Source organism: Acanthaster planci, linkage group LG10, assembly GCF_054643075.1.
Source record: "Acanthaster planci isolate LZ-2023a linkage group LG10, COTS_SCS, whole genome shotgun sequence".
Lineage (NCBI taxonomy): Eukaryota > Metazoa > Echinodermata > Asteroidea > Valvatida > Acanthasteridae > Acanthaster > Acanthaster planci.
Window position 1 is genome coordinate 973,907 of NC_141786.1, and position 27,545 is coordinate 1,001,451.

The 27,545-nt window shown below is 39.6% G+C and overlaps 1 protein-coding gene across 1 annotated transcript in view; it reads right to left on the minus strand.

Annotated features, from left to right (window-relative positions):
- The window catches only part of LOC110983548 (uncharacterized), a 56,885-nt gene that overhangs the window by 12,080 nt on the left and 17,260 nt on the right, over positions 1–27,545 (minus strand). The window contains exons 20-58 of the mRNA XM_087142443.1: positions 27,196–27,441; positions 26,753–26,866; positions 26,326–26,439; positions 25,979–26,092; positions 25,629–25,739; positions 25,382–25,495; positions 24,789–24,899; positions 24,525–24,638; positions 23,940–24,053; positions 23,716–23,829; positions 23,454–23,567; positions 22,761–22,883; positions 22,485–22,598; positions 22,246–22,299; positions 21,897–21,995; positions 21,258–21,491; positions 17,315–17,360; positions 16,290–16,362; positions 14,799–14,877; positions 14,382–14,495; positions 13,957–14,070; positions 13,107–13,238; positions 12,069–12,419; positions 11,003–11,113; positions 10,164–10,277; positions 9,113–9,223; positions 7,454–7,567; positions 6,570–6,680; positions 5,886–5,999; positions 5,246–5,359; positions 4,839–4,949; positions 4,228–4,341; positions 3,446–3,556; positions 2,900–3,013; positions 2,492–2,602; positions 1,869–1,982; positions 1,078–1,188; positions 502–615; positions 94–204 (exon numbers count right to left, since the gene is read on the minus strand). Of these exons, the coding sequence (XP_086998569.1) occupies positions 94–204; positions 502–615; positions 1,078–1,188; positions 1,869–1,982; positions 2,492–2,602; positions 2,900–3,013; positions 3,446–3,556; positions 4,228–4,341; positions 4,839–4,949; positions 5,246–5,359; positions 5,886–5,999; positions 6,570–6,680; positions 7,454–7,567; positions 9,113–9,223; positions 10,164–10,277; positions 11,003–11,113; positions 12,069–12,419; positions 13,107–13,238; positions 13,957–14,070; positions 14,382–14,495; positions 14,799–14,877; positions 16,290–16,362; positions 17,315–17,360; positions 21,258–21,491; positions 21,897–21,995; positions 22,246–22,299; positions 22,485–22,598; positions 22,761–22,883; positions 23,454–23,567; positions 23,716–23,829; positions 23,940–24,053; positions 24,525–24,638; positions 24,789–24,899; positions 25,382–25,495; positions 25,629–25,739; positions 25,979–26,092; positions 26,326–26,439; positions 26,753–26,866; positions 27,196–27,441 (4,713 nt within the window). The remainder of the gene's footprint in view (positions 1–93; positions 205–501; positions 616–1,077; positions 1,189–1,868; positions 1,983–2,491; positions 2,603–2,899; positions 3,014–3,445; positions 3,557–4,227; positions 4,342–4,838; positions 4,950–5,245; positions 5,360–5,885; positions 6,000–6,569; positions 6,681–7,453; positions 7,568–9,112; positions 9,224–10,163; positions 10,278–11,002; positions 11,114–12,068; positions 12,420–13,106; positions 13,239–13,956; positions 14,071–14,381; positions 14,496–14,798; positions 14,878–16,289; positions 16,363–17,314; positions 17,361–21,257; positions 21,492–21,896; positions 21,996–22,245; positions 22,300–22,484; positions 22,599–22,760; positions 22,884–23,453; positions 23,568–23,715; positions 23,830–23,939; positions 24,054–24,524; positions 24,639–24,788; positions 24,900–25,381; positions 25,496–25,628; positions 25,740–25,978; positions 26,093–26,325; positions 26,440–26,752; positions 26,867–27,195; positions 27,442–27,545) is intronic.

The window sequence follows — 27,545 nt, forward strand, 5'->3', positions numbered from 1 at the left end:
AATTTTAAATCTAAAATGGTATTTAATGAAGCAGAAAAACTAGAAAGAAGACGTCTGCTATCCGACAAGTTTTAATTCTTGGTGTAGACTTACCTGTCTGACATAAGTCCCCCTCATAGCCTGAAGAGCATTCACAGCTGAAACCATTCACTTCATCATGACAGACACCGTTCAGGCAAGGATTGCTGCTACACTCATGGATGTCTGAGTAACATTAAACACAACTCTTCACCATTCAATGCTTGGTTACCAATTAAATATAGGGAGTTACGAGAAAACATTTTTAAAGTTTCAAATATCAGAACGCAAATATTTTACAAATTTACAGAATTATCCTTTCAATAAAAAACGTTCAATCTCTGATTCTGTGCAATTGGTAGAGTAATCAAAAGTAGTTATTAGGCTTCAAATTAAGCTGGTAACCAACAAGGGCTCAGGTGTACTTGATACTTATTTCAGACTCGTATGAGCGCAAAGGGTATCACAGAAGGGTTTAACAACCTGTTTGACAGAGTGATCCGTTGAATCCTGGAGTACAGTTGCATGTAAACATATTGACACCATCTACACACTCCGCACCATTCTGACAGGGAGTGCTGCTACATTCATCAGTATCTAGAACAACATCAAAAACAACAAATTGTTTAATGATGCAGAATAATTCTTATATCCTAATTAAAGAAGCTGCTCCCAAACTCCTACTTCAAAGGAATTATTTGCGGTTCGGTTTATAACCCCGGTGTTCTACGAATGCTACAGTCACACCGTGGAAGGCATTGAGTCTCAGGTGTGGGTGTGTGAAATGCTATGCAACTTTAGAAGACGCAGAGTTCCCACACAATCACCTTCATGAAGAGCTTGGGAGAGATTTGCAACTAGCAATAACGTGACCAACTCTACATTACTAGAAATTTCAATTCACAGAAACCTATGCAGTACCGAATCATATTCGCAAAACACAGATGTTCTGAGCTTGTGATGGCTGATCAACAGTATTTGTATGGTATGAAAAATTCAGAGAACTAGAAAGGAGTGGTCAGGTAACTGGCATATATTCAATTGTTTGTGTGGACTTACCTGTCTGACATAGGTCCCCCTCATAGCCCGGAAAACATTCACAGCTGAAACCATTCACTTCATCGTGACAGACACCATTCAGACAAGGATTGCTACCGCACTCATCAATGTCTAAATGAGATTTTAGAAAAACACAACTGTAGAGCTTTAGAAAGCTCTATTTCCATGTAACAAAATAGTCACAAAACACACGGCTTCTAAGGAACAGGAATGTCTAAACTATCAGAGATATTGGCCTATCGGGAGTGGGGCAACAAGTTGGCCACATGACAGATTTGTTGTTTGCACAAGGAATACTTTGTGGGTAATTGGGAAAAAATAATGAGTATATTGATTTATCACATATTAGCTCTTGAACTCTAAGAAAACAACACCACGAAATAAAAACAAGGAAATCGGGAGATACTGGTGATTAAAAATCTCACAGAAAATTGGCAGGGTACAAATATCAACACTGCAAGAACGGTAAATTGTGTAGGCAACGGAGGCTCTCTGTAGCTATCAAAAACTGAAATAAACTCCTAAATCTTACTGGTCTGGCATATGTCAACCTCTTAGCCAGGAGAGCCTTGACAGCTGACACCATTTAGTTCGATGTGACAGGTGATCGGAGGGGCTTCTTTTAAACGACTTGTACGAGAAAAGTGTCTCGTGCAACCAAACAAAAGAATTTCAACCGACACATTGGTGCGCAATATTCTTTATTTCCATATTTTTAATGCGTGTGCCCCAACTGTGTTACGGTGACACATTTAGGGTAAATGACCTGTTCATGTAATGATGTGACCTACCAGATTCACAGAGTGATCCGTTGAATCCTGGAGCACAGTTGCATGTAAACATATTGACACCATCTACACACTCGGCACCATTCTGACACGGAATGCTGCTACAGTCATCTGTGTCTGCAACAACATCCACGAATCGAGGTTTAATCAAGTTAAGATAGAAACAGGGTCGACTGTTGGATAACTACCGACAGTACACTTCTCACTATATATATGGCATTTGGGAATTAATGTTACATAATAACAAATTCAAGCAACGGTCATTTCTTAAATTCTACTTAAAGTTGCACCTTAAAAACTGAGTTGTTTCAAACAAACTGTGGTCCCTGAAGAAAAGTAAGGAAAGACAAGTTTTCGAAAGAATTAAAAAATAATAAAATCGCATTGTTCCTACATAATTACCTTCGGGAAAGAGGTTCAGAGATAATGCAATCAGAAATATTTCAACAACTCTACATCACGTAAAGAAAAAAATCTGTATTTCACAACAATCGTCAAAACATTGATGCTCAAAACGCGTCATGGTAATTTCACCCAATTTATAAATTGGTATTGATCGGCATGCAGAGAGTTAGAAAGGAGAAGTCTGGTAACCGGCAGGTACTCGATTGTTAGTGTGGATTTACCTGTCTGACAGAAGTCCCCCTCATAGCCTGGAGAGCATTCACAGCTGAAACCATTCACTTTATCATGACAGACACCGTTCAGGCAAGGATTGCTGCTACACTCATCGATGTCTGAGTAACATTAAACACAACTCTTCCCCATTCAATGCTTGGTTACCAATTAAATATAGGGAGTTACGAGAAAACATTTTTTAAAGTTTCAAATATCAGAACGCAAATATTTTACAAATTTACAGAATTATCCTTACGATAAAAAACGTTCAATCTCTGATTCTGTGCAATTGCTCCAGAAATCGAAAGTAGTTATTAGGCTTCAAATTAAGCTGGTAACCCACAAGGGCTCAGGTGTACTTGTTACTTATAACCGACTCGTATGAGCAAAGGGTATCACAGAAGGATTTTACCAACCTGTTTGACAGAGTGATCCGTTGAATCCTAGAGTACAGTTGCATGTAAACATATTGACACCATCTACACACTCCGCACCATTCTGACAGGGAGTGCTGCTACATTCATCAGTATCTAGAACAACATCAAAAATCACAAATTGTTTAATGATGCAGAATAATTCTTACATCCTAATTACAGAAGCTGCTCCCAAACTCCTACTTCAAAGGAATTATTTGCGGTTCAGTTTATAACCCGGGGTGTTTTACAAATGCTACAGTCACACCGTCGAAGGCATTGAGTCTCAGATGTGGGTTTGTGAAAACAAAAATATGCTATGCAACTTTAGAAGACGCAGAGTTCCCACACAACCACCTTCACGAAGAGCTTAGGAAAAGATATTTCAATTCACAGAAACCTATAGAGAATCGAATCATATTCGCAAAATACTGATGTTCTGAGCTTGCGATGGCTGATCAACAGTATTTGTATGGTATGAAAAATTCAGAGAACTAGAAAGGAGTGGTCAGGTAACTGGCATATATTCAATTGTTTGTGTGGACTTACCTGTCTGACATAAGTCCCCCTCATAGCCCGGAAAACATTCACAGTTGAAACCATTCACTTCATCGTGACAGACACCATTCAGGCAAGGATTGCTTCTGCACTCATCAATGTCTAAATGAGATTTTAAAAAGCACAAATGTAGAGCTTTAGAAAGCTCTATTTCCAAGTCAAAAAATAGTCACAAAACACACGGCTTCTAAGGAACGGGAATGTCTAAACTATCAGAGATAGTGGCCTATCGGGAGTGGGGCAACAAGTTGGCCACATGACGGATTTTTTGTTTGTACAAAGAATACTTCGTGGGTAATTGGGAAAAAATAATGAGTATATTGATTTATCATATATTAGCAATGAAACTCTAAGAAAACAACAACATGAAATAAAAACAAGGAAATTGGGATCTACTGGTGATTAAAAATCTCAGAGAAAATTAGCAGGGTACAAAGATCAACACTGCAAGAATGGTACGCAACGGAGGCTCTTTTGGCTATCAAAAACTGAAATAAACTCTCAAATCTTATTGGTCTGGCATATGTCAACCTCTTAGCCAGGAGAGCTTTGACAGCTGACACCATTTAGTTCGATGTGACAGGTGGTCGGAGGGGGCTGCTTTCCAACGACTTTTACGAGAAAAGTGTCTCGTGTAACCAAACACAAGAATTTCAACCGACACATTGGTGCACACTATTCTTTTTTTTCCATATTTTTAATGCGTGTGCCCCAACTGTGTTACGGTGACACATTTAGGGTAAATGACCTGTTCATGTAATGATGTGACCTACCAGATTCACAGAGTGATCCATTGAATCCTGGAGCACAGTTGCATGTAAACATATTGACACCATCTACACACTCGGCACCATTCTGACACGGAGTGCTGCTACAGTCATCTGTGTCTGCGACAACATCCACGAATCGAGGTTTAATCAAGTTAAGATAGAAACAGGGTCGACTGTTGGATAACTACCGACAGTACACTTCTCACTATGTAAATGGCATTTGGGAATTAATGTTACATAATAACAAATTCAAGCAACGGTCATTTCTTAAATTCTATTTAAGGTTGCACCTTAAAAACTCAAACAAACTGTGGTCCCTGAAGAAAAGTAAGGAAAGACAAGTTTTCGAAAGAATTAAAAAATAATAAAATCGCATTGTTCCTACATAATTACCTTCGGGAAAGAGGTTCAGAGATAATGCAATCAGAAATATTTTAACAACTCTACCTCACGTAAAGAAAAAAAATTGTATTTCACTAATTTCGTCAAAAAATTGATGCTCAAAACGCGTCACGGTATTTCACACAATTTATAAACTCGTATTGAACGACATGCAGAGTTAGAAAGGAAAGGTTTGGTAACCGGCAAGTAATCGAATGTTAGTGTGGATTTACCTGTCTGACATAAGTCCCCCTCATAGCCTGGAGGGCATTCACAGTTGAAACCATTCACTTCATCATGACAGACACCGTTCAGGCAAGGATTGCTGCTACACTCATCGATGTCTGAGTAACATTAAACACAACTCTTCCCCATTCAATGCTTGGTTACCAATTAAATATAGGGAGTTACGAGAAAACCTTTTTTAAGTTTCAAACATCAGAGCGCAAATATTTTACAAATTTACAGAATTATCCTTACGATAAAAAACGTTCAATCTCTGATTCTGTGCAATTGCTCCAGAAATCGAAAGTAGTTATTAGGCTTCAAATTAAGCTGGTAACCAACTAGGGCTCAGGTGTACTGGTTGCTTATAACCGACTCGTATGAGCAAAGGGTATCACAGAAGGAATTAACTTACCTGTTTGACAGAGTGATCCGTTGAATCCTGGAGCACAGTTGCATGTAAACATATGGACACCATCTACACACTCGCCACCATTCTGACAGGGAGTGCTGCTACATTCATCAATATCTGCAATGTCATCATTCAATGATAAAAGTAGAGAGGAGAGATGAGAGACGAGGAGTTTCAGAAAATGTTCCTGTTTCATATACCCTCAACTGTTTTCTAATTTTAAGTAGGCCTACTTTCAATGTATTTTCTCAGATTAAGACCAAAATTGAGCCTGAATGGCTCTATAGAGTCACTGTATAAACATACTGCAGAAAACTTTATAAATTTGCATACAGAGTTTTAGAACTTGTTATGCAAGTCTGAAAATAATACAGCCGAATTTGAAGCCAAAGCGAATTCGACGTCATGAGATATGTGTGGGCCTAGCTAAATTTCACTGGAGTTGATCTGTCTTCAACTTCGGCGAGCTGGGGGCACTAATATTTGACCTGACGTCACATATTTGCGTTTATGAAAGCTTTTACGCCAATTATGAACCGGCCTTAAAAAGGAAAGAAAAGTTATCTGTGACAGATCAGGCTTATTCCAAAATATGTCATGAACACTCATGAGCGTAAGGTGATCACAAAATGATTCTGCCAACCTGTTTGGCAGAGCGATCCTTCGTATCCTGGAGCACAATTGCATGTAAACATATTGACACCATCTACACACTCGGCACCATTCTGACATGGAGTACTGCTACATTCATCAATGTCTGCAACAACATCCAACAATGAAATGTAGACCAAGTTAAGAAGAAAAACAGCCGAATTATGAATATTTTATTATCTCATGGTATAAACTTTCCATCTGCCTTTTGTCAAAAGTGGTACCTTTATATTCCCAAACTGTTTAAGACAAGGGTTAATTATAAAGTGGTATTTAAAGTTATCGCTTCAACACATAAACGTTACTGGAATATTTGTAAACTACTAAAAAATAGAGTTCGGTTCATAACCTGGTTGTGCCACACTAACTGTGGTCACATTGTAACAGAAATGACGGCACAAGTTTTCGAAACATAAAACTTGATATTTAATTTAACAACACTACTAAGAAAAGAGTTTCAGTGAGCTTTGCAGTCAGCAATTACTTATTCTAACTGAATGGCCAAAAATGTGGAAAGTATATGTGTAGTACAACACCGTATTTTTAACGGCCACTGGCATCCAAAATGGGTCATGGTAATTTGCCGGAATTTGTAACCTGGTATAAGTGATATTTAGAGAGATGTAAAGGAGAAGTCTGGTAACTGAGGATTAGTCGATTGTAAGTGTGGATTTACCTGTCTGACATAAGTCACCCGCATAGCCTGGAGAGCATTCACAGCTGAAGCCATTCACTTCATCATGACAGACACCGTTCAGACAAGGATTGCTGCTGCATTCATCAATGTCTAAATGAGATTTAATAGCACGACTATATCATTTAAAGCTCAGTTTCTCAGAAACATGGAGTTTGTAGGGTACTCGGTTGTATGAAAATAAGCTTTCGAATATCAAAGCAAATGCGTTGCACAAACTCACATAACCAGCATCATGGTAAGAAACATCTAAGCTACTGAACCTTTTAATATTTTTCCATATATGTGAAAACAAGCCTCACAGCCATGTAACCAACCATCGTTTAGTCTGAGGCAACCAATAAGCACAGTAACAGTGTGCACTACCTTTGGTCTACACCTTGTAACAATTTTCAAATAAGGTGAAAATGTGTTAGTAAATTAGTGCTTGTTGTACAATATACAACGTTGCATCTATTCTTTCAGAAGGATTTGACAAATATATTCCACAAAGATCGAAACTGCGCCAGAATTAGAAGCTTCAATGGCTCGCTGTTAGATTTGGCATCCCTCCTATTTCTTACTTTGTATATGACTGCTCAAACGTTTTCATGAATAAGTTAATTTCCAATTCATTTTCCAAATGAAAGGTTAGCTACATTTGTAAAACGCAGCCGCTTTAGATTCTTTTCAAAAATGACGATATATACCCAAGGCAAAAGCTTGCCCCGCCCCTGCATCCCTCTTCCTCCTGCGGACATGAGCCATCCCATACCCCGAGGGCGTTCACAGCTGAAACTATTCGCTTCACTGTGACAAATGACAAGGAGGAATGTTTTCATACGACTTATATGAACAAATGTGAAAACAAAGGGATTCAAATTTACCTGTTTGACAGAGTTCCCCGTTGAATCCTGGAGCGCAGTTGCATGTAAACATGTTGACACCATCTACACACTCGGCACCATTCTGACACGGAGAGCTGCTACATTCATCAATGTCTGGAACGACAACATAGACAGATACAGATGTTCAAAAATTAAAGAGGATAGAAGGTGGCAAGTAGGACTGTATTCATTTCACTCTGTACCAATTTTCAGGAGTTGTGCACACCTGTTTAGAGAGTCCTCGATCCTCCAATTTCAAGATGATTTTACTTAACCCTTGGGGATCAAGGTTAAGACGATGACCAAGCCTCAGTGGCCAAATAAAGTCACTGCTTGAAAATGTAGCATCAAAAATACACAAAACTACGTCACCAGTCTTAAAACAGGCCTTGCAAAATACCCAGAGTTACGACAAACAGTCACTTAGCAACTAATTGACCAGTTAAGGTTACTGAGTTTTGCACTTCATAGGTAGTAAACACATGTGTAATCTTAATATGTATTTGCACATGACCTAGCTACCCGTGGTAGTTAGTAAACGAGACGTATTAACTCAAAATCGCCTGTCGGTAATACACTATTACAAAATGTGATACTGGTGCCACGGCATTGAGTTGGCCAACTATAATTCCCCTTATCATTAATACTTCTGAAGCTAATTCGATGAAACTCCGCTCTCCCTTCTTTTGTTTCCAAGCCTTTCATTCTGTAAGTGTTTGGTTATCTTGACCCAGGTCACAGCTAGGGAGCGGAATCCGCCTTCTCCCCCGAACTTGGCCATGCCGCACTTGATTTTTTAAGCATGGCATACACCTAACGACACTCTTTAACGTTGCAAAGTTTTGGTTTGTTTTGTTATACAATCCTTTGAAATCTAAGGCTCAATGCGTGCCAGCCCGCGTGTATTGAGCGCCGCGTTGGAAAAGTATACCTTTTGGGCTGACTTGTTTTGGAAAGGGTGCACACTGTAAGAACAGTATGTTCGATTTTCGCAGGATTTGTGTCAAAATGACGCGCAGAGTCTCAATTCCTCATAAAATGCTTTGCGGAGATATTGGAAACACTGTTGAGGGGGCGGATTCTGGCCCCGCCTCTTTTAGGGTTAAATACTGTGCTCCTACAGTTATGCAGTTCATATGCATGTTATGCATTATCGGCACTCTTTGAACTAAAGGGCAAGCTTATAAGCCTTGAATCTGCATCTGTATCTATCACATACTGCAAGTGAACTCCACAATGGGAAATAAGGTTGCAGGTGCTTGGTGGCTGGCTCCAGATTTACATAGAACAGAATACAGTTTTATCCTTCCACATTTTCATTAAAAGGGCTCTACAAACGTAGCTTCCCTGATGTCCGTAGGAAGTAAGTGCATAAACTCAAGCGAGTTGCTCTAGGCAGTAAAGACTATCTGTGATGATTCTTTTTAGACGTAGTCTGAGTAAAGGCGATTTACGTTGATTTTTTGTTGAGATTTCGCCCCTTTAGAAATCGATTTGGTATTGATCAACATCGATTGCAATTTTTCGATGAATAAGTTTGTAAAGAGTTAGTCTAGGTATAGTTTTTTGATGATTATGTATAGTTATATGTTGGATAGCTTCAAGTTCATGGTCCTGGTGGAATGGATCCCGCATTCTGACGTAATATTAAGAACTTACCAGTCTCACATAAGTTACCCTCGTAGCCCGGTGAACATTCACAACTGAAGCCATTCAGTTCGTCCCTACAAGTGCCATTCTGGCAAGGATTGCTGGAGCAAGGTGTGATTTCTGTTGGAAAGAGTGAGATTTTTTTATGAGTGGTTATCCTGATTTGAATCTAAAGACGTTAAGAGGGGAGAGCAAGAATGCTGAGGTCAAACGCCAGGGTGATGGCCAGGAAAAATTCTTCTATAGCTTTTGAGTCAAAAGTAACCGATAAAGTTTGAAAAATTTTAAACGTCTGAAAATTGTTTTCAACCATTTTACTTCGTTTATAACTTCCTGCTAAACGTTACGGTATGTATCTCTAGAAAGTCGTTGTAAATAATCTCCTTATATTGATGATTGGTGCCTATTTCATGTACTGCAAAAGGTGGCGCATATCAACCCTGTGTTTTAGTATCCCTAGTGGAGGCTATGTGACGGGTTCTCGATGAATAGGTATGGCTGAAGTGTCTAAAGAGTGTTTGAAGGTTTAGTAAAACCAATTAGCATGACGAGTGATGTTGTGTTCAAGGATATATTACAAGGCATTTTATTCTAAAGATGAGGAGAGAATTAGCCTTTGCCGCCGAAATCTGACAGGCTACGAGAAACGAGATCATATCGTTTTGAGTAGAGCATGTACATTTATCTCATTCTGATATAATGATCGAAGAAAAGTAGGTAACACAAAATACCTGACACAACCTGAGCAGAATAGAGAAGACAGAATAATGCCTTTGTTGATCTATAATTGCTATTTTGGAAGATATGACACTTATTCATTTAATGGGAAAGTAGCGTGCCAATACTAATCAAATACCAAATTCCAGAAATAAACGCCAAGAATGGAGCTGCACCACCAACGACTGGCACATTCCAGCTTCAACGCTTGCTTTCATAAACAATGGAATGGATAACAATAGAAGACAAGGGAAACAGACTTCAGTATTCAGGGCATCCACTGCAGAACGTAACTAAATGTATCAACTACATAACTGCATACATAACCATTTTTCGTTATTACTTGTTTCACATAGAGTCCCAGTAAAATCCTCGGCACACTTGCAGGAAAATCCATTATCACCTTCCACGCAGGTAGAGCTTTCCTTACAGGGATTACTAGCGCACTCGTCGATATCTGTGTTAAAATGTCCAATCTTATTAAGTAAATGAAATATGGCCAACGAAGGTGGTAGTTCGGAGTAAGCTGACCCCAAGAAACATTTTGTTTGTAGGAATTAAAAGCAGCAGCCTCTGTTCAAAAGGTACGGCCATCTTTGGTTCGGGGGTGCAGTAACAAATATTCATATAGCAATAAAAAAGGGAGAATATTTTCAAAATGTTTTCATTTGCCCTTCCCTTCCCCTCCGCTGAGACCCAAAATCCTGGAAAAGCCACTGGCTTGCGCATAAATTAAGAAATTCTACCAAAAAATACTCTAGATCTTCCATAAGTCACTTACCCAACAATCGAATGTCATTACTTAATTTAATTTGGGGCGAGGTATAGCTTGTTTGGGGAGAATCCTGGATCTACAAGTTACCAACAAGTTTTAGTCTTTACGCAAGGGGGTAGATGTCTTGACCGAATCTCTCGAGTCACCTCCATCGGCCTTTTAGAAGCACGGCGGACACAATAGGAGGGCGCTATTTGGTTTTGGAAATCTTTTTTTGCCCCAACCCACTTCAAATAGCGCCCCCTATTGTGTCTAGCTGCCATACGTCTAAGAGTCTAATGACTTACCTTTCCTGGGAGGTTTTATTTACTCATTTATTACTATAAGCGAGAGGGAAGAAAACTTTCAGGAAAGGTGACCAATTGTTTGATAACCAACAATGAAAACATTGGAAAATCAAATCCTACTTGTCTGGCATAATTCCCCCTGGTAGCCGGCAGGACATTCACAGGTGAAACCCTTCTCTTCGTCACGGCAAATTCCATACTGACAAGGCTTGTCAGCACAGCTTACATAGGCTGTCAAGGGAAAAACAATGTTTTATGAAACCTTTAAGATTCGTTAGAAAAAAATCTAGCAAAAGAGGCTATCAGACAAGCTATCAAAGAACGGAATATTCAATGTCGTTATCTCTGGATGCCTTGTCTTTTTGCGACTGTGGTATCAGTTCTAATGCTGTGCTTAGGAAGTGAATTAGAAATGTGTTGAATCCATTTATATAGTTCACCATTCAGGCTAATTTTCAGATATGTATTTTTACGTTGGGGAGATGTTAATTTATATAACGGGTTTTGCCCTTAAGAAAATCTAGAAAATAGTTCGCGGTACCCGCTGCTTCACCTAACTCGGACTGGTCAGCCGACCCCGGCAAGCTCGGTGGTCGAGTGGTTAAGACGTCTGCATTAGTAAGCAGGAGGTCGTGGACTCGAGTCCCACCAGAGTCCCAGTTTTCGGACAGGCACTGAGCATACAGCGTTTTTCAATATATACGTTGGGTAAGGGCAAAACCCGTTATATAAATTAATTTTCAGAGCTTATACATTATAAACAGTCAATCATATCGATTAAAGGTGAGCCCTTATTTTTTCTGGCCTCAATCGAGAGAGGTCTGAGATCATGGTAAGACATCCATTTCTGGTAGTAAGCACAATAAATATTGTATTAACATTATTCAAACAGCAATAAGCGTCTGCGTTGAACTCGTATTCTTGCTCTCGTGGAAGGCACATTTACATTTTGTACGCAGTCAATTGGCTCATGATCCGCTGCCAGTCAGCTTTATTTTCCATATGCTTTTTTTATGGGAGCCAGGTTTGGACCATGGATGTGAGGCATGGTAAAGCATGCGCATAAACGTTTGACATCAGCTTCAGCTCATAGGTGACCTGTTCCACTCGATCTCGAAATATCGGAAACGTTGGAAACTTAAGGAAGTCCATCTTTGGAATGACATTTGGTATTTGACGTACTTACTGATTTTGTAATGCATGCGGAAGCCTGGCAGTTGATGTCGGTTGTCATTAGACTGAAAGAAGATAGACACCTTGTCATCATTGATAACAATGGTTTGGTTTAAAGCATCTCGAGCACTTTTCGTTCCTCCACCAAAATCCAGAGTACCACCGGGTGCATATTCCAGAAAACCTAAATCGAAATCAAAGTCAATGACATCAAATTTGATTTCGATCTTCTTGGCATTTGGAGACCCAATGATGAATGGACACCTGTCCATGCGGCCGTACGGTCCAGGGAATCCCGGTGATGTTATGTAGCCTTCTTTCTGGTCGTAGATGTAGCGATTCGATTCCGGCTCACAGTTTACCCCTGAAATTATTACAGACAACATTTATTACGAACAACAATCCCATGAAACATAGATGACAAAGGGGAAAGGAAGAAATTGAAAGCAACAAATAAAAAGAACATACTGCTTCTTTCAGAAAAGAAAATGACTAAAAGTGCCTTGTTCGGGGGAAAATAATATCTAAATAATGATCTCGCAGAGTAAAAGCAGTGTTTACACTTTCTACAGCTTTAGGATTAACATTTGCAGCTCGCTCAAGCCAGGCAAATTCTGATATTTTAGATAACATTTTCTTAATATCGAGTATCCAACTTTGATCAAGTCAGTTTTTAATTACTAAAGTGATCTATCCCAAGTCGCGTCTGACCTGTGATAATAATGCTTTCGTGTGATAACAAAGCAAACGATTAAGAGAAAACAGCTCTTTTAGACAAGCCGTTTGATAGAAGTGTTATGTCCGCGACTTTCAATTGAAATTCATTGATGTGGCTCTTGTATTAGTACATGTAAGTTAATCGACCGGGTTCCGACTTAAAGTTACTTTATGTCAGATGTGGTCAGGTGTTCAATCATACGCATGTACGGCATGAAGCGACAAACGCCTTGGCACAAGTGAAGTGGATTTCACCAGCCCATACAGTATGCAGAAAAAACTCGAGTTCAATGACCTGTTAAATTGGCAAAGTTTCATTGTAAGCTCAACTTACATATTTTGTTTAATTCACAAAACTTCCCATGCTGTCCATCACTGCATTTACAGAATGGCCGTAAATCTGCTCGAGGCACACAAGGTGCATCTGTACATGTGTCCGGCGTGCATCGCAGATCCGGAGGAAAATCTAAATAGGAAAATAAATCAAAATTATTGAGGAAAAAAATCATTAGATTGCTAGCCTTGGCAAGAGTAAAAAAGAATACAAGACTCTAACTGCATGTAAATAAATGAATTCTGTAGAATTAATAGGGAATTTAAAACGCCCATGTCTGCAATATTGGGAAGTTTCAGCATGTCTACTAGTTAATTAGTTACACATTGTTTCTCTTCCACAGGTAACCTTTTTTTCTTTCTTTCACAAAACTTCGTGAGGTTTTAGGATTTTAGATGAGTTTGCACTCCGCATGAAGCCCTATTCAAAAGCGTCAAAAGCTCAAAACGTATTGATTTTCAACACCTTTTCTGTAAGTAAAGGTTTTTTTATTTGGATCTAACATCAAGACATTCGAGGGAGGAGTTCGCATGTGCATTTAAAAAAAAACTTGATTAGTATTTCCTCTGCTTTCATATTATAGACAGACCAGGCGCGCTCTAGAGCCAATTTTGGCTGGACTATAGCCTTTCACAGGGGACGTTACCTTTTAACTTTCGCTACTGCTTTTCATTTTTGCATTTGTAAGGGGGGGGGGCTAGACACAGATTAGGGGGAGGTCTAAAGCCCCCTGGCGTCCCCTGGAACCGCGTCTATGGCATACGTGTGAAGTATCATCATTTCATAGGTCCGAATAAGTCAGAGGTGAGTGATTTGGAGGGAGTGAGAACATCATGATCTCTTGGCTTACAATATTCGCAGGATCGGCCTATGTAGTCTTCCGCACACAAACAGGTATAGTCAGCCTCACGATCTACGCAGGTTGCACCATTCTGGCAAGGATTGCTACGACACTCATCAATGGCTAAAGAAATTATAAAACATCCAAAAAGGTCAACGTAGAGAGGAACGGGGAAACTTATTTGTTTAATTAGATAACATCAGAAACTGTATTGCAAATGTGCCGTTTCTACTGCTCAGGTTGTACTCAAAACTGATCTTGTTTAATTACTTGAAAATTGGCAATTTAACAAGCCACTCTCTCTAAACTGCATGAGCTTAATCTTAGCATGTTTATTAACAGCAAAAATAGGAATTCGAGTCTCGATTATTAACATGCATGATGTATGCTAATTCAGGTGCATTATATGCTCAAGTCAATCCCACCGTACTTACGTAATGAGCAATCGTCTCCCTCCCAACCTTTGTCACATTTGCAACGAGGTGAGCAACTTCTACAATATCTTGATTTATAGCATGTGCCATGGACGCAGGGTTTTGGGCACGTGACTGTAAATATTTAGGGAAACAAAACGATTACTGGAGCGCATAAGAAGTGCCTTTAATTGAAGTATATCTAGTCACATTAACTTTGCAATAGATTGTATAAATCTCTTTCATTTGGCTTTATCGACATTAAACAGATTGCATGTCTTACAAATCTTTCCCGTTTCACGCTAAAGACATCGAATAGGCATTAAGGCAATCTGCTTGTATGTTCTGATAAATCTTCTATATGAAAACGCTTCTTTGGATAAAGCTCACGCATCTTGTATCTACATTTGTGTCCATAAAGGTGACCAAAAATGTGACCTCTTTTATCCGGCTTGTCTTCCGAGTTGTCTGTCTCCAGGAGACGTTGCAACAGTTCTAAGTCGTGGTACAGTGTATCCTTCAACAGAGAAATTGAAAGAAACTGATGTCATCGTTGAATTACAAAGGAAATGTTGCACCTCGGGGAAATGTCACCGACGAAAAAAAGTAACGAGGTCTCCCATCCATGCTCTACGATTTTGCAAACGTACGTAAACTAAGAGTGGCCTTTAGCTAAGTGCAGAAATTGTAGAGGTTAAAATACAAACTGGAACTAGAACGGTCTAATCAACATGGCTCGCTGCTTCATATGAATCTTGATTTCCTTACTCCAAAAAAGCTCATGTTATAAGAGATATACACGTTTTTAATTCATACACATCAAGTGTACAAAATAGCTGATTTAATGGGTAGATTGTGGATTTATATAATGGCACTCTCATCATTCCGTCCTCACGCTAATTTTCAATCCTTCCCCTAATCCACCCCTGTCTATCACCAGGTGCCTCTCTTTACTCGGTTCCCACCCCTTTCATTCCCTGATCCACCTCATCCAATCAATTTTCCACTCCATCTCCATCCCATCCATCTCCTTCTAGACCCCTTCCATCATCACATTCCTCTTCTCCTCTGCCTCCACCCCATTATCCCATCCATCTCCCACCAAGTCCCCCTCCGCTCATGTCTCTTTTTAGTAATATCAGAGAAGATTTTAGGTAGAATATAAACATTTTTGAGAAAAAATGCTTGCATATTGAAATATAAATAAACAATTTAAACACAAGGTCTACAGAATTTACTTTGATCTTTGACTCATCAAGGGGTTATCATTGGAATGTAGTCAAAACAAAGTATACTGAGGACAAGGTTGAGGGAGATTTAAAAGCAATTACACTCCTTTGGAACAAACTGACAAATCACAGTAAAGTATACCATTAGGAAATATTGCAAAATCAAAACTATAAAAGAAATATTGCAAGCGCAAGGCGGCCCTTTCATGGCAAAGCAACCTAACTTGAACTGTTTTCAATTAAATGACACATTTATAATTCACAAACAAGAAAAATGAAAATGAAAGTTATGATATGACCTTCTATACATTTTCTGCTTATTCGTGGCTGGCCATCATATGAATAAATTCTGTTATCCATTCACGCTCTCTGTTGTGTCACTATGCATATAGGTTGAGAACTCAAGCTCAACAGTAATACTGTCTCGAAGAACATATGAGGAAAACATGCACAACGAAATCTAGTATATGGCTAGAAGATCATCGATTTCATCTGTTCATGGAGGACATTTAGAGACTTTTTTGTGGCTAAGAGAGCAAATACACAATGTTTATCACGTCTCGTAGGCTTAGGGCCTATAGGTTAGAAGAGAAAGTTGTTGAAATTTGCAAATGTAGGCCTACGCTTAAAATCGGTTCACGTCTCATCCAAATACAGAATAATATTCATCAACCTCTTCCCTACATGACAGAAAACTTACCGATCTTTTCACCAGCGAGAATGACAAAGCACCGTGGCCTAGTACCACCATTAGAAGGAACAGGCGCACCATTCTGGACGGAAATCAACTGCACAGTGCACAAAAACCACAGCGTGCAGCACTGAGCAGGCCTAGAGTTCACCTTCAGCGTGATTGTGTGATGCGATTCTAGTGGTTATAACAACGTATTAGAGGTGTTCTACCGCACAAAGTATCGCTAAGATTTATTATGAGCCAACGTCCTATTGTGGTCCTACTTTATTCAGAGTCCATTGACTATTGTTACAGTTCGAGGTCATCTAGGTTACCTTGTTGTACTCCACCTCTACTCGCCGTTGGTACCGATTTGTACACAAGGATAATCTTTTCGGGGAACCAGGACGCAAACGTTTTGTCCAATATTAATTGATGAACTGCGGCCTAGACGTACTTTATGTTCATTTCAAAAATTAAAAATGGAGCCATTTGGGGGCTCACAAGCCACGCCCATTGTTTTAAAGTTACCACAGTCTATGAAATTAATTTTTGCCCTTCCCTTCCCGAATGCTCAGTGTATGCCCACGAAGGCTTGTGGGGAAAACAACACAAGCGTACTCGGGTGGGACTCGAACCCACAACCGCCTGCTTACCATTGCAGACGTCTTAAGCACTCGACCACCAAGATTGCCGGTGTCGGGAGATTGGTTCTAATCACACTCATCTCTCGCCGCAAATCCATCTTTGAAACAGCACAGTCAGGTGTGCAAAAAGTGGAGGTATGCGAATAAATCACAGAGAAATGATGAACTTTATGATGGATGTACACGTAGGTAAATCCGCATATTTGAGGAAACTTTTACAACAGTATCAACAAATAAACGAAGCAGCTTCCGAAATTTTGCCTTACTACTATTTTGATCAGGTGATCTGGCTGGCTAGCCAGGTTATGTCCGAATTACACATGATTCTACGGACATAGCCGGAGCCATGTTACGTACAACTCTATTCCAATGCCAAGTGATTCAGACATAGGCCAAAGCGCCTACTCTTTTGACGGCACAGTTGTGTTTTTCTGAGAGGTGGCTGCTAAATCTATGGTTGGCCGTCAGTATAAAAATACAGATATAAAAGAATAATTTACAAAATGCTAATTAAACATTCCTTGCAACCGCAGCACCAAATCATGACATGTAATACTAAATACTAAACTGAAATGTAACATCAAAATAAATGTTACACATGTCGATTGTAGGTCAACGAATTGTAGGTAAAATTCAGAACCATACAAACAGTGGCATTTCTGCAAACTTACCGCCCAAACAAGATAAAATAAACGTGGTTTATTTTCAGATCTCTCAAAACAGAATATCTTTGTCTGTAATCAGACTCCCAAATCCATGCTGTTACAAGGCAGTACGTCTGGTGATGGGCCATCTTTTTGTACTCGATCAGGCAACCGCTTATGATAATCAGACTTGAAGTCTCCCTCTGAAGGTTATTGTTGGTTCTGTTGATGGTCATTGGAAGCGTAGGCATATATGTATTGTTTGTGGTCCCACTAGTCCACAATCCTGTGGTTAGCAAAGCCTAAAGAGATTTGCAAAGTCGGGATCACAACTGCCTTGCTGATTATCTCCTCTTTCAAGATTGATCCGTTTTGCATCATAAATGTGCTTATAGCAAGATCATCCAGCTTTCTCTGGATTTTAGAATCTTATTAATTCATTTCAATGACATCTTTATGCAGTTCAGTTCAGATTTTCTGTTTTGAGTTGCCGTCAGGTTAGTTCATCAGCTTTAATTCACTGAGTCACAACCTAACAGCTTTTCGCCTCCGTCTTGGTCGCCAATCAGGAAGAAAGTTATATAGTCACCTCATCTAATTATATAGTAAGGAAAATTATCGGTGCAGATCGTTGACCTTTTGGGGTCCTGCTCAAAAAATCCTCCCTTAGGTTTATGAAATAGATGAGTAGCGATACAAGCTTGAAAAACACCAGTGTGAGGGTTCCTGCCCAGTAAAATACCTAACATGGGCCATTTTTCCTCCAGGTGCATGACATGATGTGTAAAATAGAAAATGAGAAATCTACTGAATCTGAGCAGGATTTTTTTATTGAGAGAGAATAAGACTGATTAGGAGATTTTTTTTTTTTGCAGTTAGATATCTGGCATACTATGTCCCTATTAAGTTAGCATTTATTTAAAACACAGGTCATCAGATGGTTAACATATATTATACCAAGGGTATTGGATTTATATCTGCCTCTTGAGAGGAAAGGGGCTATTTTCTCGACACCTTGAAGCTGTCATCAATCAGCTGATGGTATCTTTGCGGGGAAAAGATTTAGACATATTTCAGACATGTAAGCTAGCAGATCCCGTGACCACGCAGCCGTAGCACGTCGTTTGCCGACAAAAGCTGTCTGTTTTTCCTCACTGGTACTGAATTATCTTGAACATAAATGTGAAAAGTAAAAATTTGCAATATCGCAAAAACAGGAAGCACAGTAAATACCCTTGATAAGGGTTTAAGGTTAATAAATGAGCATAATAACAGGTGAGGATTTTCAGAATTGGTCATCACTGAAGTAGAAGCAAACTTCACCCAGTTGAGACGAATTTCCTCAGGATAAGTCAGCCCCTCCCCCTGAAGATAATGTTATCGTTGGAGACAAAGTGTATCATCTGCTGGCTAAAACACCAGTAAAGAAATAACAGCAGAGCGACTCAACCACTCTATCATTTGCCAGGAATCTAGAAACTATTCCAGATGAGTAGACTGTGTCACCACTTGTGCCCTGCAGGTCCGGCAGGATACAGTTAGGACGCTGCAAACGCCCATACCACTACAGGCGTACGACGTTCTTCAGCTTCATGTGAGTGGCTTTAGAGTACATGCACTAGCTCCGATCTTCTCCAGTTGAGAGAGTTTCCCTACAAGGATTATCATGAGACACCATCTTGCACGTTAATTAGCGGACACTTTGTCAGTGCTTATGTTTGTTTGGCTTTTTGCTGTTGTTCTTGTCTTTGAATATTTCATTCTATTGGGGAAATTAGGGATCTTCCAAGCGCAGTCCAAAACGAGGGCCATCTTAAGTTCCAACCTAATTCAAGACTGACTGGTAAATTGAAAAACCTGCAAACCCCCGTAGCTCATGCACCAATCGACTTATAGTACCAAACATGCAAAACAAATGTGGCCATGCAAAACAGGTGCATAATCAATCCGACTTGAGAATGAGTCACGGGTATAGGATCTAATTTCCTTTGTACCGGTTTATTCTGAGCTATGTATTGGTCACTTTGTGTAAAGGAGGATGGTAGTGCGTCAGGATAAGATCACCTCTCTTGTACCGCTGCTCAGCGGAGAAGGAAGCAGTGAATGGGGGTCATTTCAACAAAATAGTTCTCTTTCAATTTTGTAATTCTATAATGTTTTATTACTTCTTTTTTAGATTTTTTATCATGTAATTCAAGGTCTTCAAATTAGTCTCCGATCATTGGGTAATTTGGCACTCATAAGCAGTTGCGTTTAGAAGTAGCACAGAATCGACCGAAAAATGACTTTTTAAAGGGAAATTTTGATCAAAACCTGACGCGTTTAACCTTATTTAAGAAACTCTAACAATGATGAAAACAGGCCGCATATTAGACTTTTGAATGGTGAAATAGATCTGAAGTATTTGGTAGTCTCAACGGTGGCGTCATAACATCGAAACAATATATAATTCAAGAAGAAAAATATATACAAGCAGAAAGACAAGATGACATAAAACAACAAAATTGAAAACAATATGGAAGTCTGTGACAATAATTCTAAACTTATTTATTTACTAAAAATAAGATATGTCCACTGCACCAAAGAAAATGTAAACACGTAATCCTTAACAGCATTACTTTCTGGAATATCGAATAAAGAGAAAATCACATGCAAAAAACATGCAAAATATGATTTTATTTGCCCTTTACCAATCGAATAGGTAGATATTAGCACTCTTCTATCTGTTAAGACCCTCTCGACTTGCTAGCTTCGTGCATTGTAAAAAAAAGACGCCTTGCTAAAGGGCACAAATCATCTGGCCCTCTCTGTAACACCTTGCGTAGTCTTAAGTGGCGTTTATTCCTCATATTGTGAGTCAGAGAAAGAGAGTATTATGGGAAAACATGAATTACCGAGAACATCTAGCGTTCACTACACACGCTGTGAGATATTCAAACCAACATTAAAATCGACAGTGCGCCCCACCACCAATTAACCCCTCAACCAATTAGGTCCCTTATCGGCACACGCTCCAATTTTAGACTTCAGAGTTGAAATGAGTCAATGAATCGACACAGTCACTATTTTCAGCGAGTCGACTCAAGTCACTGAGAGCGAATGACTCGATTCGACTAAAACCCATTCTTTGGAAGACCCGAATGAGTTGAAAACTAGGATGACTTGAGCCTTCCCCCAAAACAATTTCTTTCGCAAAAAAATAATTTGTCATCATTTCCAAAATCGGTTTATAATGTTCACATCATGTTGCTAATATGGCGTCCTACCTGCATTTACTAAATAGAGCATTTGTCCGTTGTCCTTTCGTCGGGTACAATAAATTGTCACTGTCGCGGACTCCTATCTTTTTGTTCAGTTTCATTTAATGATGAGACAATCTGCATATTTATTGCAACAGCCAAAATAGGTATATTTTCCACTACTTTTCGTTGCTTGTGTGACCTCAGAGCAATATCTATTTTGAACAAAAATTTACTTCAATTGAAGAATTATTAAAACGTATATATAAGCTGGCATTCTCAATGTTATGAACCTAAACATTATAATCAGCTTGCCAAATGAAAACAAATTCGGAAAATAAAAATGAAAAATTCAATACATGCATTAGGAACCAATGTATGTGATTTATTCTTAATTGATCATTATCATTATCATGATCATTATAGCGCTCCTGTTGAACTATCGTTAGCTGATTGAATTCTAGCAAGGTCCAGGCGTTGCCTGCTCAATTGTCACTTCACATGGCGGTTTCTGACTGACTCTCAACAGTGGAATGTCTACAGTGACAAACTTGGCCGTCATGGGAGGGTCACAGATGAAGTCTACGGTAGATCTGGGAACTTCAGCTTGCCGGGCGGTCAGGGGAGTGCCACAAACACCATTGTTCAGACTGGTAGAGCTGGTCCCACCACGGACTACAGCACCGGTCAGATGCTCACCTATCGTTGAAAGAGAGTTTAATTGACATAAGAATGTTACGCTATAGCCAAGATTCTGGCCCATGATTTCATTTGCAACATATGTGCTTATGAAGCACTCGACAATCAGTAGCACAATCTCAGACAGTAATAGCCATTTGTACTAATGTAACCTCCTAAAAATTACTTTGTTGCAAGAAGTCCTGTCAAAAGATGCACATAAAGTCTTGATATGAAAATGTAATTCACCATCTTACTCTTTTTAGACAATTAAATATAAATGCCAACTATAATCCCCCAGATATGTTTCCCTTGAGTTTGTCCTCCTATAACCCCCGGAAGAAGCGTGTTAATTTTGTATGTGTTTTTGGTGAATATTTAACCAGTATAATTTTACATGAGCCTAAAATTAAAATTTTTACTTACTGGTGCAGTTTGCACGTTTGTGAACGATGACTTTCTTGACGCAGTACTCAGTGACAAGGTTCACTTGCATGTAGGATGTTTGTATAACATTCCCTGCACCTGAGGGAAAAAGTGTTTATGATTGACACAGAAATTAAAGGGTGTATGAATCTTTAACTTTGTTAGATATAACAGTTTCTCTTTTGAGCCAACCTGTTGGACTCTCGGGCATTCTCGGTTAGTACAATAAAACTAGCACCCAGAAACAAGCACAACAAAAGCGCGGGAAAATAATGACATTCTTGACAGTCTCAAACACGTATATGTAGTTTGTACATAATTGTATTCCAAACTGACTTAACTATCATACCTGCGGGGAATATGGGCGGCTGAGGCAAGTTTTCAGAGGGTCCCTGGCCTTGTTCTGTTGTGATTAGAAACATCAATATTATTACGTCACCATATCATCATCGTGGTGAGTTGTATATCTTGCAAGGAAACAGACTTGACTTACATTTCTATATGCCAATATCACTTTCCAGTTCCTTTCAGCCCCTTCTCTGTAGGTGTACCCTTTTCCTGTCAAAACATATACACAAATAAACTCACCATTTTGGCAAAGCTGTCCACAAAACCCCGGTGCACAGATGCATGACACCTTGTTGATACCGTCCACACACTCAGCATCATTCTGGCATGGATTGCTGGAACACTCATCTATATCTGGGAAATGCAAAATTGAAAAAAGGGTTGCCCAATGGATGTGCCATTTACTGTAACTAGAAAAATACAAAGAAATATGGCTTATCATATTTTTTGTAAAACTTTCTTTTTGTGTAAGAGGAAAAAGCTTCAGCTAGATGTATCACAAACGAACTTACTTACTTATTTCACAGTTGGCGCCCTCGTAACCTGGAGAACATGCACACTTGGAACCATCCATACCTTGGCTAATGCACACACCATTTTCGCATGGATTAAGGGTGCATCCATTGGTCTTTGATGCAACTGCAAACAGGGTGCGAAAGATGAATTTTAGAATTTATGTCCATGTGATAAGCCAGTCTTAAAAATTATATATATTCATAATTCCGAGGGACACTGAAGATAAAATAAGCCAGTTATCGCCTGTGTAATATTGTTAACACTCATGCACAATGTTACTATCCGGTTCGTAAGTGTGACATCACTTCAGTTTAAACCAAGCCCACTGCACACATATACTCCACATGCAGGTGAGCGTTTTCGAAACGAGTCGATTCGGCTTAAACTTTGGTTTTGCTGGTTCCAGCCGTTTTGAAGTAGCGTTTGAAATCACATGTTCAAGCTCTGACGGAGCGAGCGTTGAGCGTCGAAGTATACGTACAGCACCAGATACTTCACTGTTACGTTAGCTTCGTTTTTTCTTTCTTCCCTTTGTTTGGGACAGGAATATGAAGTTTCGTTTTTGAAAAAAGATTCAACTAGCAATTGTTACATGTCCCATGGCTACCCGACAGAGATTTGCTTACTTCTTACAGAAAAGTGACCTAGATAATGAGATGAAGTGACACAACACTGGGAATGGTGGGATCGTACTTGTTTCACAGACAGATCCATTGAAGCCTTCAACGCATGTGCACGAAACCTGGTTGATACCATCAATGCAAGTGGCCCCATTCTGGCATGGATTACTAATACATTCGTCAATATCTAAAGAAAAGAACAAAAAAAAAATTATTTGTTCCCGCGAAAAACCCATAAAATGGCCTCCTGAATCGGTCCCTTGAAGGAACAACTTTTGAAAAATAGGGGTACTCTGACGAAGAGGCTAACATGGTTACTAAATAAAGCAACTTACTAGTTTCGCAGTTAGCACCTTCGTATCCAGGAGAGCATTTACAAGTGAAACCGTCAGCAGCCTCCATGCAGACACCATTCTGACAAGAAGTGTCATCACACCCCTTGACATCTGCTAAACAGACCGATAATAAGTCATTTATCGCGAGAGCCATACCTGTGTATTCAATTCTCCTGTAAGCAAAGTAATAAAAGCCAGTTCCGATAAAGCATGAAAGTAGTTACCAATTTCACAGGCAACTCCCGTAAATCCAGCAGCACAAGAACACGAAACCTTGTTGACACCATCTATGCACGTGCCTCCATTCCTGCATGGATTGCTGCCACATTCATCGACATCTAGGGGAAAAAAAAGACGCGTGGCACTTAAAATTGAGGCATTGAAAAATCTCATTTTTGGTCCTAAATAGCCGAGGGCAATTTTACTCTTTAAAACTGCAAGTCGACACCTTCTACACGGACACCATTCTATTAAAGACTACTGTTGCACTACTTGATGTTTGTCGAAAAAAAGGCTTTAAATATTTATTTGTTCTGCTTGCCCTACTGGATATTCAGTTTTCCTGTACAGGACAACATTTAGCTTACCATTAAAACAAATATCGGGGTAAGGTAGAAGTGCTTACCAATATTGCCGACAGTTCTAGCGGCAAATCTAAATGAAACCTCGTCGACACTATTCACGCATGAACTCGAACAAACAATGTAGAATATTCCATCGCGGGCCTGTAAGAGTTTGCATTGAACTAAAGAATGACAGAGGTGAATAGACATAAAACAAACAGCACACAAGAATTGGTTGATTTATACCTGTTTCGCAGACAGATCCAGTGAAGCCTTCAACGCACGTGCATGAAACCTCGTTGATACCATCAACGCATGTGGCCCCATTCTGGCATGGATTACTGACACATTCGTCAATATCTGAAGAACAGAAATACAAGCAAAATGCATTCTAAGAAAACAGCCCATAAGAATGTATCCTTAACTGGGAAATTAAAAACATCAAGATATGCAAAGGAGGTGTGACAAAGATAGTGAAAAATACAACTAAAGGTTGAAGGAGCGACTTACTTGTTTGGCAGGTTGCACCCTCGTATCCAGGAGAACATTCACAAGTGAAACTGCCGACACCCTCTATACAGACACCATTCTGACAAAGATTGCTGTCGCACTCCTTTAGATCTGTAAAAAAGTCATCGTTATCCTGGAATCATACCTGGACATCCACTTCTCCTGTACACAATCAATTTAAAGAGAGTAAGTACGGTCTTGGCTGGTACGAATGGACGTGACTGATGCCCAAGTCGCAGGCGAGGGTACTCTCAGCGTCCAAGAAACATCCAAGGCATAGATGTATTTATTAATCAACTTCTGACGGACGTATCTATTCGCTTTGATAAATACCTTTGGAGTTAGGAAGTCAAAACCTGTTTAGAAATCACACATTTCTTACAATTTTTTCAACAATTTGCAACCCCTTTGTTATGATATCTCTTCAATCACTCCTATCACAAGCTAGCAGTAAATATCGAGGCATGATTTTGCTTTATTGTTTGTTAGAGCAACGTTTGCACAGTGAAACTTAAAGATCAAAAATCGAATATTCCACGGTGGATCGTGTTTAGATGAGGGGTTGTACGTATATATTGGACCTGCGTTTGTACCTGTTTGGCAGACAGATCCAGTAAAGCCTTCAGCGCAAGTGCAAGAAACCTCATTGATACCATCAACGCAAGTAGCACCATTCTGGCATGGATTACTGACACACTCGTCAATATCTAAAGGAGAGGAATACGTGTAAAATGTATGTCTCATAAATAGTGTCCGTTGAAGGTATAAGGCCAAGCAAAAGTGTTACAACTACAAATAATCATGGTGATAAAATGGCTCTGGAATGAAGGGGCGACTTACTTGTTTCGCAGTTGGCACCCTCGTAACCTGGGGAGCATTCACAAGTGAAACTGTTCACACCTTCAATACAGACACCATTCCTGCAAGGATTGCTGTCGCACTCGTTCAAATCTGTCGGAAAAGACCAAAAATCAGTGTGATAACTTGATATCAGATTTTTCAGTGCAGGATCAATAAAAGTTAAAACTACCACAACACTAAGAGTATGGTTGACTTTCTGATGGACAAATGAAATGTAGTAACAAGGATTGAGGAAAGAATATCAAGAAACAGAAATAAAGGACAATCTGACATATGAAACACCCCAGAAATCACTTACACTTAGTGGAATAACTGTAAATTCGACTTACCATCTGCACAGAGAGGTCCAGTGAAACCAGCAGCACATGCGCAAGAAAATTCATTGATACCATCCACGCATGTAGCACCCTTCTGACACGGATCACTGCTACATTCGTCAATATCTGAGGACACCCAAGGCAGACACAGAACACTGATGAAAATTGGCCATTGACAAATTTGGATGAACGCATCAAATTTTGGTAGATTACCCCAGAGTGAAAGCTGTCGACACCCTAACGAGGACACCATTCGAAAAAACTGTTGATGTGGAGAATTGGGCAATTTGAATAAAAGAGGCTTAATTCAATTTCAGATTTCACTTTAATCCTCTGGATTAAAAATAAATTCCACTCACCATCTTTACAGAGAGATCCAAGGAAACCAGCAGCACACATGCAGGAAAATTCATTGATACCATCCACACATGTAGCACCATTCTGACATGGATCACTGCTACACTCGTCTAAATCTGAGTACACGATGCAAAAGCGTAGCACTGGAATAATGGGGCTTCAGAAAATGTGACACACGAGGGCAAACTTACAGCTTAAACTGTTCAGAATAAATGCACTAATCAGGCAAAGAGTCCTGTCAAACTCATAAATGGCTGCTCCTTTCTAAGTGCAAGCTGTTTAGCTTAAACTTGGAGGAAAAGTCATCCCACAATTCGGGAAAGAAAGATTTAGAGGAAACGAATCACTGGAGCAGGATTAAAAAAGCTTTTTGGTTTTTCCAAAGACAACACAGAGTTAACTGTTGGCATTGTTACAGATTTTACTTACCATCTTCACAGAGAGGTCCAGTGAAACCGGCTGCACACGTGCACAAAAATTCAAAGACACCGTCCACGCATTTAGCTCCATTCTGACACGGATCACTGCTACACTCGTCGAAATCTTAAAAAACACCAGAACAAAAATCTTACTGAAAAAACTTTTTTCCAGTTAAGATTCTAAGGAAATTCTGCTGGGGAAAACTAAACACGAAAAAGCTGGCAGGTGTCGCTGTAGAGGATTGTATTTGTATTATTTAAAGCTGAAAGCGTCATGTTCGCTTGGACATTTGCCACTGGGACATTCGCCGCTTCAGTAAGATTGTAGTTACACTCATACAGGTTTCAAAGCAGGAAAATAAAACTCTCTTTTCCAGTAATAGGCACAACAATTAGATTAATTAATTGTTGGCTGCACAAAGAGTAAGGTAAGACTTATTTATAAAAGCACACCTGGAGAACATTGTTCGACGGGAACCGCCCAAACTCGAACCTCGCACAGCTGCAAAGTAGCATTGTCAGCCGGGATTCCAATGAATATTAGATCCCCCTTGATTGGGTGGCTACACTCAACCTCAATCGTTCCTCCTGGTACTGGGGCTTGTTCAGCCGTCACTGGCGATCCACATGCGGTGTTTTTATTCAAGTCAGTGGTCCTTTCAGAACCAATCCTCACCACTGCACCTGTCAATCTTTCACCTACGGGGGGAAAAAGTCAGAAACCTTGCTCCAAAAGAAGGTGAAATAAAGAGGCTTTGCCAATGTTCAGCCATGAGTTGGGTTTCACCTACAGGTTTTTGCAG